General features: G+C 40.1%; 1 protein-coding gene across 7 annotated transcripts in view; it reads left to right on the top strand.

The window, feature by feature from the left end:
• TRIM33 (tripartite motif containing 33) overlaps positions 1-16,023 on the top strand; it is a 144,281-nt gene that overhangs the window by 64,399 nt on the left and 63,859 nt on the right. For all 7 annotated transcript variants that reach the window (XM_027091108.1, XM_027091104.1, XM_027091103.1 and 4 more), the window contains exons 2-4: positions 1,212-1,330; positions 1,749-1,893; positions 2,057-2,189. In XM_027091108.1, coding sequence (XP_026946909.1) covers positions 1,212-1,330; positions 1,749-1,893; positions 2,057-2,189 — 397 coding nt within the window. The remainder of the gene's footprint in view (positions 1-1,211; positions 1,331-1,748; positions 1,894-2,056; positions 2,190-16,023) is intronic.

The following is a 16,023-nucleotide window of genomic DNA, read 5'->3' as shown; positions in this document are numbered from 1 at the left end:
ACACACACACACACACACACACACACACACACACACACACACACACAGTGTAAGTAGAGTATATAGTTCCTTCTTCCCACCACCTAAGTCTCACTACCACTTAGCTGTACCTCCTGTATGCACAGCTCTTTGGACTGTTTATAGCCTTGTCTTTGTATGGTGCTTCCTATAGTTGTGCATAGTATAAACTGTAAAAATTATATCCTAGTCTTGAACCCTTTCTTAAAAGCAAGGATTGAGTCATGCTGTGTTCTCAATTTTATGGCTGACATATAGTAGTCAGTTTGTTGTGTTGACTGTGATGCTATTTTACAGTTAAGTTTAACTTCCATATGTTAACCTCAGCAGGTTTATTCGTTCTGATAGATGCTAGAACACTAGCAGGTTACGTCACAGATGATCTCTCTTCCCACATTAGCATGAATTCAAGTAGTTCTGAACAAAGTCAGAATTTATAAGTTGATAGATTGTGTATTTCTATTTCTGCTGTAACAGAATTGCCATAAACTTCTGTCTTAAAACAACATACATTTTATTTTCTTATTGTTCTTGAAGGCTGAAGTGTGAAATCAGTTTTACTGTGTTAGAGTCAAAGTGTTGGCAGGTCTTGTTCCTTCTGGAGGCTCTGAGGAGAGAATCCATTTTCTTTTTCTTTTTCTTTTTTTCCAGCTTATAGTAGCCACCTGCATTCCTTGGCTGTGTCTCTGTTTCCAAAGCACATTATTCTAATCTCTGCTTTCATTGTCAATTGCCTTCTCCTCTTCTGTAGTCTAATCTTCTTCTGCCTCCATCTTGTTAGATCACTTGTGATGACATTTATGGCCTATCAAATAATCCAGGACAGCATACCCATCTCAAGATCCTTAATTTAATCCCCCTCACAGAATCTCCTTTGCTGTATAAAGTGACACAGGTTTTCCAAGCATTACGACCTAGGTATCTTTGGGGGCCGTTATTACAACCACATAGTGTAATAACGAAGCACCTTAAAGTTTTTTTGCATATTAATGCTTATTTTCTCTTCCTAAATAAGGTATCATTTTTCCCCAATGTAATAACTTAGTGGAATAACTTATTTTACTCAGCTCTTAATGCTCATTTCTTTGTTCTTGTCTGTGATATATGAATGAGTAGTTCCCATGTAGGCATCGTGTACAATCTCCTTATTTTTTCTGAAGAATATTTCTTAATGTTGTTGTTTTGTGTTGTAGTTGGTGTAATACGGTGCCCAGTATGCCGCCAAGAATGCAGACAGATAGACCTTGTGGATAATTATTTTGTGAAAGATACATCTGAAGCTCCTAGCAGTTCTGATGAGAAATCAGAACAGGTATGCTTCTCAATTTTTCTTTATATTCCTATCTTGATATGAAAATATGAATTATAAGAAAACATGCTTGAATTGTTACATAATTTAGGGTAGTTATGCCTTAGTTTCATCTTTCAAATTGAAAATGAAGGATATCTTTATTCTACACCGTCAGACCTGGTTAAATGAGATTAAAAGTCATTACTTAAAGATTCAAATCTTGTATAGATTTTGTATTCTGAGACTTTTTTTTACCTACCTGAATGTTTGATCTGGAAGGGAAAGGATTTTGTTGAAGAGAAATGGATAACAAAATAATTTTATTCTAGGTACAGTGAATTAGTATATTTGAGAGCAAGTTAGAAAGTTTTCACCTTTTTGTTTTGTGGATCTATATTTTGTAAATTTAATGTAGCTTAGTATTTATTTCCTCCTTTAGGTATGTACTAGTTGTGAAGACAATGCAAGTGCAGTTGGCTTTTGTGTAGAATGTGGAGAGTGGCTATGTAAGACATGTATTGAAGCACATCAAAGAGTAAAATTCACTAAAGATCACTTGATCAGGAAGAAAGAAGATGTCTCAGGTAAGATAGAAGCAGTTTTAATGATTACTATTAATCTCCCTCTTTTGCCTCTATAGCATTTCTACTTATCTTTATAAGCTTTTGATACCAATATCAGTAAGAATTTAGAAAGTTAGACAAAAATTTTGTTTAGTTTAAAAATATGTGTTTTATTTTACTGCAGAGTCTGTTGGAGCATCTGGTCAGCGCCCTGTTTTCTGCCCTGTACACAAACAAGAACAGTTGAAACTTTTCTGTGAAACATGTGATAGGCTGACATGTAGAGACTGTCAGCTATTGGAACACAAAGAACATAGGTACAAAAGTCATAATTGCTTATCAAGAAATATTATAAAAAGTTCTTGTAAAATTATTTTTCCTAAAGCAAGTATTCTATAATTTTGTTAGCATTTTAAAATTATCAGTTTTGTGTTTTATGTCTTAGAGCAAGATATATTTTTGATAAATTATTTAATGGTTTCCATATTCATACCTAATTGTTTTATGGATATTTGTTGAAAATGTATCAGTACATGGATTTGGGTTGCAAGAATGGAGTTATATTATTTCTTTGTATGCAACGCCTCTGGTTCAAATACACTTTTTTTCAAGTGTTCTATGGGATTTAGGCTCTGGGCTGTTGTCTTAAAAGGTAATATTTCCATGAGTGTGGCTAAGTGATACCCATTTTAACATCAAAGCATAAATATACTGCTTTCATATTGGATATACAGTTTGTAGAAAAACTAGGGATTTATAAGCATCTAAGTAGCATAATTAATAATTCATTAATACATAGCTTTGTCTTTCAACCTTCTTTTACCCTCAGGATACAATAGTATTCGCTTACCACCAGCCTGTTACATCTGAACTGTTCTGGAAAGTACTGAAATTTCTAGTCAGGGGTTAAGTTTGATTAACCACACTTAAATATTTGTTTTTTAACTCTAGGATGTCTTAGAGCTTTTAGTTCATTAGAGCCATTGGAATTTTTTGGAATCCTCTAAAAGAAGGGGATACATTAATTCTGTTCACTAACAAGTATTGCATCTGTAGTTTGTGCCAGGCAGTTTTCCTAATGGTGCATGTTTGTTTAATTCACACCAACCACCCATGCAGTGTTGGTACTGATATCCTGACTGTTTTAAAGGTGAGCGAGAGTTCTTACAGAAAGCTTTAGTAATCTGTACAAGGTGTCCCCATAAGTGGTAGAGCCAGGATTTGAACTCCAGATCTATTTTAGCCCATATGCTCATTTTCTCCCATGTGGTATTCAGAATATAGAATACAGTGTATGGAATCTTTCAAACTTGACCTCATAGGGGTAATGCTCTTTTTTCTTTTCCAAGGCACCTCTTACTGTTTTACAGAACATTTGTGTAGAAATGCTACTTTAAACTTTTGTATCCTTTGTTACAAAATGTCTCATCTTGCTTATGAATTGGCTAATGTTTTGACTAATCTTGTGAATGCCTTCACCTGAGGTCCAAATCTTACCCTTGTCTTGTAATCTCAGTAAGACATTAAATTACTTTCTCACAGCTGCAGTCAGATCTTTGAGCATTTAGATTTCTTATGGCTTTTTACATTGATGGTGAGAAACAGAAAGAATAGGAACATGGCATCCTTTATCCTGTGAACAAATAGCTTCAGCCACTCCTCTCAAAGTTGAACCATGTTCCATTCTTCCCTTTCCTTCACCACTTTCCTTTACTACTCATAGCCAACTCCTAATTATCTCTTGAATGTTCTTCCCTTTTCTTTCGTTTTTTCACCCTGTGATTTTCCTGGATAGACTATGGCAGAACCAATGGCACTGGACTTAAAAGCCTAGGTTCCTGTTACTACAACACATTTACAACTAGTCTCCCTGTTTTGAGTTTTATATTGTCAAATTCATTCTGTCCACATTGCTGCCAGTATCATTTGGCTAACATGTAGTTAAGCCCCACCCACCCCACCCCCTTTAAAAACACTCTTCAAAGATACCCCATAGTCAAAAGTTTAAAGTGCTCATTATTGAGTCTTACCAGATTCTTTCTCTTTATCATCTGTACAAAAGTTAGGAAACAGTCCACAAGACCACCCTCTCTTCTAATACCAGCTGCAGAGTTCAGTAAAAACCCAAACATAGGGGATAACAGCATGCAGTCCACCTCATTAATATGATTTGTTATTACTTATACCTTCTTCAGTTAGAGTGGTGGCCTTGTAAACAGGATGCTTTCTGTTCACCTTGGAACCACCATCCATAAGCCAAGCAGCTCTTTGTTAGCTAATAGACTTTATAGAGCACCACCTATGTGATCATAGCATTCAGCAGCTCCTCTGGTGGTTCAGAAGTTATATTTAGAGGAAAAGAGGCCAGCTACCTGCTCATAAATACAATAAATACTTCTTGCATCCTCCTGGTCGCATGTTCCTGCACAGACCATCTCTGTTTATGTGGAACGCTTCTGGGCCTTGCCTTCGTCATTAGAGTGTTCCCCTGTCACCCAAGACATTATGAGTATTTCAGGTTTCATGGTTATTTTGTGTCCTTCAGTCATAGAGTCAGTCTCAGTGCTGAATGGCAAGCTAGTAATTTTCTCTTAAATGACATAAATTTTACCATGGTATCCAGAACTTCTCTGGTCCAAAATCCTGGTGGGTCTCTGCTGAGTGGCACTGAGAGGTTTTTGCCATAAGTTTCAATCTGCGTAGGTACGTGTTGCTGGCACTTCCAAAATCATGTCCGAGTGTGGATCACAGGGGCCCAAAAGCCCCTGTGATCATGAGAAAGACTGCTTTTTGCAGTTCAGACAATGGCTGCCTTTGTTCAGGCCCCCGTTCAAATATGACCTTCTTTTGGGTAGTTGTATAGATTGGTGCTGGTAATATTCCCAGATATGGAGGGTATGTTCTTTAAAATTCAAATATACCAACCGAATGTTGGCTTCTTGTTTAGTTCTAGGGGTAGGTGGCAGAAGCAGTTTTTTTTTTTTCACCTTTGGAATGTCATGGGTGGCTCCTGCCTAGGTTATTCCTAAGAATTTCACCAGTTTGGACAGGTCCTTGGACCTTTGCTATATTTAGCAACAGCTTCTCTTGGTCATGTGTGTCGCCATTGCATCTGAGTCAGTCTTACCTTCATCTTTAGTTTCTGATATTATCATGAAATTAATATAGTATATTTTTACACTCAGGACCTGCATCAAGTCTAAATCTCTTCTAAACAAATCATACCAGTAAGCTGGTGAATTGAAATAACCCTGTGGCAGTATAGTAAACATAAATTAGGGTCCTTCCACATCAAGGAAAATTGCTGTTTGGCTCTTTTTCAGAGTTAGAAAAAAAATTTGCATATTCAGTCACTGAGTGCCACTCTTTTTTAGTCTGCTGTATATATTTTTTGTATTGTTGAAACCGTATCAAGGACTGCTGATGCTATGGTGGCACTACCTTATTAAAACTTTAATAGTCTGCTGTTACTCTTGATGAAACATTTCCTTTTTTTCTTGATGAAACTACACATGGTTATTGTACAAAGAATTCATTGATACTAGCACTCCAGCTTCTAATTTGTCATTAAAGTTGTAATCTCATTTTATCCATCAGGTATCCTATACTGTCTCAGGTCTACAACTTCTGTGGACTTGGACAGTTTTGTTTTTTTAAAAAAATATTTATGTATGTATGTATTTTGCTGTGCCAGGTCTTAGTTGTGGCACGTGGGATCTTCAAGTTGCGACATGCGGGATCTTTAGTAGCGGCATGCAAACTCTTAGTTGCGGCATGTGGGATCTAGTTCCTTACCCAGGGATCGAACCCGGGCCGCCTGCATTGGGAGCGTGGAGTCTTAGCCACCGGACCACCAGGGAAGTCCCTGGACTTGGACAGTGGTTTCCATGTACCATGTCTAATCAAGACTCGCCTGAATGTGAACCTGTATGTCTTCTGTTTTACAGTACCAGTCAGACATAATATCCATTCCAGTGACATAGTCACATAAAGGAGAGATGTAACTACTTCACATAAAGTCTGTTCATATATTCCAACTTTCATCACCTTAATCCTATCAACCATCCCTCTCCTCCCAATCTAACCTTAGCTCCCATTAGGTCTTCAGCAGGTTTTAGAATCATAGCACATTGGGCCCCCATGTCAGGGAGTCCCGGAACTGTCTCTTATCCACCCCCTGGCTATTTTACCCACACAAGTGCATATTGCCTTGTGTTTTCCAGCTGGGGTTGAGCCAGAAAACCCTGGCCTCTCCTTCAGTTTTCAGGTTGATTGATCCATGGAATCGTTGCTCCAGGCAGTACAAGGTCAGGTTTCTCATTGTCATCTTTGCCCTCCAGCTTTTAAAATTTCTTCATACTGGGGTAAATACAACAGTTGTTTAATGCCCTTTAATGTTGGGGACCAGCAGTGGCTCCCATTGGTCCACCCAACCTCCCAAGAGTGCTACGTTAAGACCTTTGTTTCAACACCATCATTGTCTGCTTTATTCACTACTTTCCCCCCCTCCTTTTTTTTTTTTTGTTATTTTTGTTTTTGTTTTTTATGGTACGTGGGCCTCTCACTGTTGTGGCCTCTCCCGTTGCGGAGCACAGGCTCTGGACACACAGGCTCAGCGGCCATGGCTCACGGGCCCAGCCGCTCCGTGGCATGTGGGATCTTCCCAGACTGGGGCACAAATCCGTGTCCCCTGCATCGGCAGGCGTCCTCTCAACCACAGCACCACCAGGGAAGCCCCCCGCCCCTTCCCTTTTTAACAGCCACCTGAAGATTTCCATCCTGCTGGGATAAATCCCTTGACTCTCCCCTTTGTCTTTCCCTATTTTCTCATGAATCACTAGTTTTCTTAACTAGTAAGGCCCATAAAGCTGAGACAAATCTAATAAGGCTTCTCAGATTATTGCTAGGTTTTGCAGCAGTAAAATTACATGGGGGTGCCCATGTACAAGGGTCCCCCTTAATCACATTATTTACCTTGATCTTAGTAGGAGGCATACTCAGTAGATGAACATCCTGCTCTGCATAATGCTAATCTGGCGTGGCTTGCGTGTGAGAAGCATATCAGCCAATTCTTCTGGGGAGTTCTATTTGGCATTTATAGGAGAAGGACAATCGCCTGTCTGAGGGTAAAAAAAACCTCACAGGGGCTTTTATCTAGTCCACCAAGCTAGCTGTCCCCTCAGGAATCACCTGCTGTGTATCTAGGTTATGTATAGCCTGTGGTTCCATAGTGAGCTGTGGGTCCTCCATCAGCTCAAACATTGCTGTTCTATTCTGCAGCATTCAAAATCAACAATACTGCCTCTAAGTAATCAGTCACTCTTACAATATTTTAGTAAAGGTTTTTTTCAGGAAGCATACAATATCAATCCACAAAATGAGATAATTCCTTAGCATTGTAAACTCTCGTTTCATTAGTTTCTTGATTTTGTCTTTCCTCAACCCGGACTACTTTGTGACTGAAGTCATAGAGGTGCTGTCTATTTTCCCAGCATAGTTTTCCCCTTTGGAATGGCCCTGAGGCTAGTGGCTGTAGCTCAGACTGGCTGAAATCTAAACTTTGCCCAGTGTCAGGATCTGTCCCAATACACTCTTTATTTTACAGATAACAATAACCAAGGAATTGTTTCATTACCTTGTTTCTTATTAGTTTGCATTTCCTTGTTTATCCAGGGAGTCAACTCCTAGGGAGTTGGAGCTACAGTTTCTAACTTCTTTCTGTTGATAACTTTTACCTCTAATAACTGCAGCTGTAGTTCCATACCATGAGTGACTAGATAGTCATCCAGGAATCAAAGGTTCATAACCCTTGTCATCTTTTCCTTCCTCTTCCCAACCAGAAGTTTCAATGAGTCAGGATGGTTCTAGTGAATCTCACTTTTGAGGCCAACTATGAAGTTAGGGAACAATTCACAGTTCCTCCCTCACTTTTGACACCCAGTTGCAGAATTTGGGGGTCCCCAAAACCATTTGCGCTTCCTTTTTTTTTTTTTTTAATTTATTCATTCTCACTTCTGACACCAGGTGCAAGTTCAGGATTTCTTAAGACTACCCTCAGATTCAGTAATTTCTTAGAACTCACTGAAAGATGTATACTGACAGTTAACATTTATTACAGTGAAAGGATACAGATTAAAATCATCCAATGGAAAGACACAGAGCAGAATAGTCTAGGAGAGTTCTAAATGTGGAACTTCCATTTGTGTCTTCTCAGTGGAATTCTTTTTTTTTTTTGTTTAATCTTTATTTATTCATCCATTTATTTTGGCTGCGCTGAGTCCCAGCTGTGGTGCCTGGGATCTTCAGTTGTGGCATGCCAACCCTTAGCTGCGGCATGCGTGCAGGGTCTCGTTCCCTGACCAGGGATCGAACCCGGGACTCCAGTGCTGGGAGCAGGGAGTCCCACCCACTGGACCACCAGGGAAGCCCCCTCAGTGGAATTCTTAATGTAGTTAACTCCTCCTAGCAATAATGTGTGACAGCATGAAGAGAATATTGCCAACCATCAAGGCTTGCATGAGCCTTGGTGTCCAGAATTTTTTTTGGAACTCTGTCATGTAGATGTAGTTCACTGGCCACATGATTGACTGGTTTCCAGCCCCTCCTGAGGTTGAGCTGACTGTGTGACCTGAAGACTCTACCAGAAATCATATCATTAGCATATGGCCTAAGGCCTCAAGTAAACAAAGATACTTTTGTCAGACAGTACATTTCAAGGGCTTAGAGACACCCTCCCAGCTGCTGAGGGCAAAGGCCAGACTTCTCTTTGGGCAAGGTTAAATTCTTTAGTACACAATCTGTTATCTCCTATTTGCACTCTTACAGTAGGTAACCCCCTGTTTTAAACTTCTGTGCCTTTACAAATGCTATTTCTTAACAGTACACTGTCAGGAGAACTATTTCTAAAAGCCAGTTTACTTCTGTGTCTTGTCTTCCCTAACACTTTCGTTCCATCTTACCCACCCCGTTTCCCTTGTCTGGACTTCAGGACTTTTAGGGCTAGTTCTTTAAGGGGCTTAGCTTCTCACATGCTTATTGATCAAGTCGGGTTTCCCACCTCTTCTTGAGTCACTCATGCAATTATGATAATATGTATTTTCTTAGAAAATCCCACCAGTTAGTAGAGGTTTTAAAAACATACTTGTGGGCTTCCCTGATGGTGCAGTGGTTAAGAATCCACCTGCTATTGCAGGGGACACGGGTTCAAACCCTGGTCTGGGAAGATCCCACATGCTGCGGAGCAGCTAAGCCCGCGCGCCACAACTACTGAGCCTGCGCTCTAGGGCCCACGAGCCATAACCACTGAGCCCGCGTGCCGCAACTACTGAAGCCCATGCACCTAGAGCCTGTGCTCCACAACAAGAGAAGCCACCACAATGAGAAGCCCACGCACCACAACAAAGAGTAGCCCCTGCTCGCTGCAATTAGAGAAAGCCCACGCACAGCAACGAAGACCCAACGCAGCCAAAAATAAATAAATAAAATAAATAATTTTTTTAAAAAGCCATTAAGAAAAGTTTAAAAATAAATAAAAAAAGAAAAACATACTTGCTTAGAAATAGACCATAAAGATTTTACAAAAATCTGTGTTTCTATCTCTTTCTTGTTTATAATGTTGAATAGCTGAGTTTATTTCCTTATTTTTTTTTTTTTTGCAGTACACGGGCCTCTCACTGGCCTCTCACTGTTGTGACCTCTCCCGTTGCGGAGCACAGGCTCCGGAGGCACAGGCTCAGCGGCCATGGCTCACAGGCTTAGCTGCTCCATGGCATGTGGGATCTTCCCGGACCGGGGCACGAACCCGTGTCCCCTGCATCGGCAGGTGGACTCTCAACCACTGCGCCACCAAGGAAGCCCTATTTCCTTATTCTTTATTAGCCTAGCCATAGATTTGAGTCTCTTGTTGGTCATTTTATTTTATTTTTTAAAGATTTTTTTGTTGTGGACCATTTTTAAAGTCATTACTGAATTTGTTACAATATTGCTCTGTTTTATATTTTGGTTTTTTGGCTGCGAGGCATGTGGGATCTTAGCTCCCTGACCAGGGATCAAACCTGCACCCCCTACATTGAAAGGTGAATTCTTAACCACTGGACCTAGGGAAGTCCCTATTGGTCATTTCAGTGATCCAGTTTTTGAAATTGTTTATTCTTTTTTTAAGTATTCTAACTCTCACAGTTCTCTTTTATTTTTTATTTTATTTTATTTATTTATTTTTTGCTGTACGTGGGCCTCTCACTGCTGTGGCCTCTCCCACTGCAGAGCACAGGCTCCAGACGCGCAGGCTCAGTGGCCATGGCTCACAGGCTCCACGGCATGTGGGATCCTCCTGGACCGGGGCACGAACCCGTGTCCCCTGCATCAGCAGGCGGACTCTCAACCACTGTGCCACCAGGGAAGCCCTCTCTTTTATTTTTATTCTTTGCTTAGCTTAATTTCATTGTACTTCTTTTAGGTTCTTATGCTGAATCTTGACTTTATCAAAAAGATGTGAATTTTTCATTTATTTATTTATTTATCTATCTATCTATCTATGGCTGCATCGGGTCTCATTGCTGCGCGCGGGCTTTCTCTAGTTGCGGCGAGTGGGGGCTACTCTTCGTTGCGGTGTGTGGGCTTCTTATTGCAGTGGCTTCTCTTGTTGCAGAGCGCAGGCTCTAGGCGCACAGGCTTCAGTAGTTGTGGCACGTGGGCTCAGTAGTTGTGGCTCACAGGCTTTAGAGCACAGGCTCAGTAGTTGTGGCGCACAGGCTTAGTTGCTCCGCAGCATGTGGGATCTTCCCGGACCAGGGCTCAAACCTATGTCCGCTGCATTGGCAGGAGGATTCTTAACCACTGAGCCACCAGGGAAGCCTGTGAATTTTTCTTTGATTAAAATTTAGCCTCATTCCAGAATCATTATTGACTTACCTCCTCTATATAAGAATTTTGGGTCCCCTGCCACCCACCCACCCTTTTAAAGGTGATTGTTGCATAGTATAGTGATACAGATAATGAACTTTGGTGTGTGTGTGTGCGAGTGTGTATCTTCAAATGAATAATATGTAGTACCTTCCTTATAAGATGGCTGTGAGGATTGAGTTGAGAATTGTACCTGTAAAGTGCTTAAGACAGTAAGGGCTCAATAATAGTCTGTTACATTTCATTTATTTATGGCCATGCTGGGGGGCTTGTGGGAATTCCCTGACCAGGGGTTGAACCTGGACCCTCAGCAGTGAAAGCCCTGAGTCCTAACTACTGGACCACCAGGGAATTCCCTATTTTTTTTTGTTTTTAAAAAAACACTTTATTGAGATCTTTGGTTTTCTTTATGGCCTCATAAATTGTTTTCAAAAAGGAAAACATCTGTAGAACTTTATGAAATTTTGTACCTCAAAGCACTTCATGATTTCTAGCTAAACCAAGGCATTATCCCTCCTCCTTCTAGTAATTCTCTTCACAGTACATGAATAAAAAATGTATAGACTTATAAAGGACAAGAATGAGAGAAGAGATACCAATAGAGGTTTCAGTTAATTTTTCAAAACCAGGGAAATGGATTGAATATTTGTTGGATCTGATGATTTACGTAGTAGAGCTGAGCCAACTACAACCCAAGGGCATGCAAATGAGATATAAAGGAAGCTACTTGATTTATTTCCTAGAAACCTATGGTGGCTCGGGATCTAGAGGTGATAGGTATCACAAAAGTTGGGCTTATTCTCTGGATAAGTAGAATCAGAGGCCCTGGACTTGGGGATATTAGGTCTAGATTGAGGGTGGGGATGAGATACTTGGCTGAAATTGGGGAGATTAAAGGATCAATCTGCACACTAAACTGTGAGACATTCACTTACCTCGACTTGCTTCCAGATTGCCAGTAGTGAACTTTTCCATTTCACTATTCTTCCCTACTCTGCTGTCTGGAATTAGAGGCTTTGTCACTCTGGAGAAAGTGAATAATTAGAAGAGGCCTCCTAATGTTGCCATTTGGGGTTCATTTCTGATGAAAAAGATGGCCTTACAGTGAACCCCATCAGTTCATAAGTTCTGTTCTCTCTCTCACACATGATTCTGAGCAGTTTTAGAGTATATTTAGGGACTTCCTTGGTCATCCAGTGGCTAAGACTCCCCATTCCCAGTGCAGCGGGCCTGGGTTTGATCCCTGTTCAGGAAACTAGATCCCACATGCCTCAACTAAGAGTTTGCATGTCGAAACGAAGATCCGTGTGCCGCAACTAAGACCCATTGCAGCCAAATAAATAAGTAAATACTGACATATTAAAGTATATTTAAATATAAAAGGATATGAATGGATGGAAGGATCATCTGACATTTGATGAGAGCCACTGTCATATGCCATCCATTGTGGGATAGTTGAGAATTCTCAACTTCTCTCTCTTGTCTGGCTTCAAATATAGAGACTGTAAAATCTAAGTATTTCCTTTCTCAGCATTCCTGGCATTAGGGTACCTCTGATCCACAGTTTATGCCCCCAAAATAGAAACAGAATTCTGTTTAGAGGTTGATTTTCAGAAAGTTTTTACCTTCCTGACGAAAGGGACAGATGTTGCTGGTGTCATCCATCTTCCTCCTTTTTCCTTCCTTGAATTTGGATGTGATGCCTGGAATTCTGACACCATTATATACTCATGAGGATAAAGCCAAGATCATCTCAGTGATTCTAACTTTGATGTTGTTAAACTAACACCATCAACTGCCTACATTGGTCTTGTTATGTGAGCCACTATTAGTCCCTACAGCTGTACATGTTTCTGATTGACACAGCTGCCCTCATGAAAGGACATAACATAATACAAGGGCAAAAGGAAGTGCGAAATAAAAATTATGATGTTCTGAAAAATGGCAAGCTATTGGTCACAAATTAAGGATAGAATCTCCACAAAAGAAGTAATTAAAGGGACTTCCCCAGAGGTCAGGTGGTTAAGACTCCATGCTTCTGCTTCTACTTCAGGGGGTGCAGGTCTGATCCCTGGTCGGGTTTGATACCTGTTCAGGGAGCTAAGATCCCACATGCCGAGCAATGTGGCACCCCCCCCCAAAAAAAAATTAAAATAAGAAGGAGCTCTTGGAAGTATGATAGGTGAAAAAAATCAATAGGTTTGGTAGATAAATTCTATTTAGTCTCCTAGAAAATAAAACAAAAAGAAGATTTTAAAAAGATTTAAAAACTACAAGAGATCAACTGCCAGCTAGTACAAATTATAGAAAAAGAAATGAAAGAAATTATCAAATAAATAATACAAGAAATTCTCCTACGAACCTAGAATTGCCAATCTGAAATGACCCATTTAATGCCCAGTATGCTGATAGTAAAAGGCTTCTATCAAAGCTGTGTATCATCATCATAAGATGACGATATGCTATGGGTTAAAATGAAGATCAACAGAGTTTCCAAAGAATCGAAGTAGGTAACCTGCAATGAAATGGAAATCTAAATATGATCTTTAAAAATAGCAATACTAGGAGGTAGAAGATGGTGGAACTGTAACTTCAAAAGTTGAGGGGGGTGATAAAAAAAATTAAAATAAAAAGTTGTGGGGTGAGAGGGAAAGATTTTCAACCTAGAATTCTATATCTAAACTTAATCAGTGTGAGAGTAAGATGTAAACATTTTTCAGCATGCAAAGATTCAGAAACTGCCTCCCATACACCTCTTTCTGGAGAGCTATTAGAGAATGTGATCCACAGAAATGTTAATAAGCCAAGAAAGTGAATGGGAATGCCCAGATGACAGCTGTGCAGGAGCTAGTTTAGACTGAAGCATGAGGACTAAGGACCCCATTAAGGATGTCTCCAGGAAAAAATGGAACCACTTCTATTAAATTTGTTATATTAGGTCATTTGAAAAATAATATTGACAAGTTTTTGACATACCTGATGGAACATGAGAAACATTAGGAATCAATACATTGAGAATTAAGTCAATATTCCAAAAGAAAAAAAGTTCAAGAAAAGAAATTACTCTTATTATACTCCTTGGCTCATCGTTGGACAGTGTTTACAATCATTTATTAATTCAACAAATAGTTGCATGCTTATTGAGTGCCAGGCATGGTATATTTCTGTGAACAAAGTAAAGTCACTGTCCCCAAAGACTTAATTTTTCATGGTAGAGTCAAACAAATAGTGAATATATCAGGTGGTAATTGTCATAGAGAAAAATAAAGCTGGGAATTTGGAACAGAGCATGTGAGCATGCAGGTTTGTAGGTTTTTATTTTAAATTAGGGTGGTTTCAAAAAGCTTCAGAGATGAAGTGGGATTTGAGTAGAGACTGAAGGAAGAATGGGAGCACGCCTTGCTTAAATTTGGCAGTGAGGAGCATGCTTCAGGTAGAGAGAAAGCAAGTGCAAAGGGCCAGAGATAGTAGCATATTTGACATCTTTGAGTAACTGTATGGTCTGAGTGCAGTTAACAAGGGGAAGATTGCTATCAGATGAGTTCAGGGGCAGGAAGGGCCAAATTATTTAGTGATTTGTAGGTTATGGTAAGAATGTTGCTTTTTACTCTGAGTCAGATGCTCAAGCTTTTGAGCGGTGGAATAATTTGACTGATTGTTTTAAAAAGGATCGCACTAGCTCTAGTGAGAGATAAAGAAAGAGCAAGGACAGAATCACAAGATTAAGTTAGGAGGTTGTTCTTAATAATTTTGGCAAGAAATAATGGTGGTTTAGACTAACACTAGAGATATAAAGATATAATCCAGTTCTAAATATATTTTGAACTTGATGCCTGAAAAAGATAATGTGGATTTGCTGATATATGGGTTGTATGAGATACCAATAACACCAAGAGTTTTGGCTTTCAGTTTACCAAGAATAATGGAAGATTAGGATTGAATTTACTGAGGTATGGAAGACTGTGGGAAGACATTGTTTGTTAGGTGTATTTAGGGAGTTGATAGTTAAGTTTTGGCCATATTAAATTTGAGATCTTGTAGTAATATAAACACTGACTATTTTATGATAAAATCAGATTGGGCTTGATAGAAGTAGGGAGGATGGTGGTATGTGTTGAATTCTTAACTGTGTTTAATTGATAAAGCTATATAATAAAGGCCTATCATTTTGGAAGGCATCCCATAGACCTTCTGCCCCCATCATCACAGATTGGAGAAGGTCCTCACACTCAGTGTACCGTACCTTCTCAGAACTTCTCTGTTCCCTTCACTCTGTCATCATGAGGCAAGATGTAACATATACATTTGGAGTGAGTTTGCGTCTCCCGAAATGAGGGTCATGACTAAACCTTCGCATTCTTAAGACCACACAATTCTGACTCTTCTATCCTCATCTGGAGTGAAGATGTGGTTGACTTGCTAGAACTAGAATTTCTTCTCCATTAACAGATTAAAAGAGAAAGCCCTAGGCCCCACCCCTGTTTACCACCAATATTTGCAATTTCTCCATTATTATCTGCTTTAAATCTGCTAGGACTAATATTATTATGTTCTTTATCCCTGTTTGTCATCCAAGAAAAGCCCCACACTCCCAGGTCTCCCCTCATCTGCCATGCTTTAATTCCCATAAGGCTCCCACGTGGCAGTTTCTGCTACTTTGTTCTCTGTGATTCATGGTTTGTCATCAGGATTTCTATATCCTCAACCTCTTTTTTGATCCCTTTCTGTACCTCCTTTGCTATAATGGAAACAGGGCTCTAGGACATTGCTCCCTCTGCAGTCTTTTTAACTGGTGGCTGTTTTTTTTTTTTGCGGTACGCGGGCCTCTCACTGTTGTGGCCTCTCCCGTTGCGGAGCACAGGCTCCGGACGCGCAGGCTAAGCGGCCATGGCTCACGGGCCCAGCTGCTCTGCGGCATGTGGGATCTTCCCGGACCGGGGCACGAACCCGTGTCTCCTGAATCGGCGGGCGGACTCTCAACCACTGCGCCACCAGGGAAGCCCCATGGCTGTTTTTTCTTTGACATCCCATGTATTACTAGGCCTGGAGATGTGAGGTAGGTCTTCTCTTTGCTATTTTTTAGACCATTCTTCCTCCTTCCTCCCTGAAAAATCTCTAAATGTAGTGCTATCATTCTTGTCCCTCATTGATACTGTCACATAAAACCCTTGGGTCATTCCACTTTATCTCTTACAGATTTTAGTTCCTAACTCAGTGGCAATCTGTGGTATTCTATTATTGTCTTAATTC

Source organism: Aethalodelphis obliquidens, unplaced genomic scaffold, assembly GCF_003676395.1.
Source record: "Aethalodelphis obliquidens isolate GAN/ISIS:26980383/991018 unplaced genomic scaffold, ASM367639v1 scaffold70, whole genome shotgun sequence".
In the NCBI taxonomy this organism is placed as follows: domain Eukaryota; kingdom Metazoa; phylum Chordata; class Mammalia; order Artiodactyla; family Delphinidae; genus Aethalodelphis; species Aethalodelphis obliquidens.
This window is presented reverse-complemented; position numbering and strand designations above follow the sequence as displayed.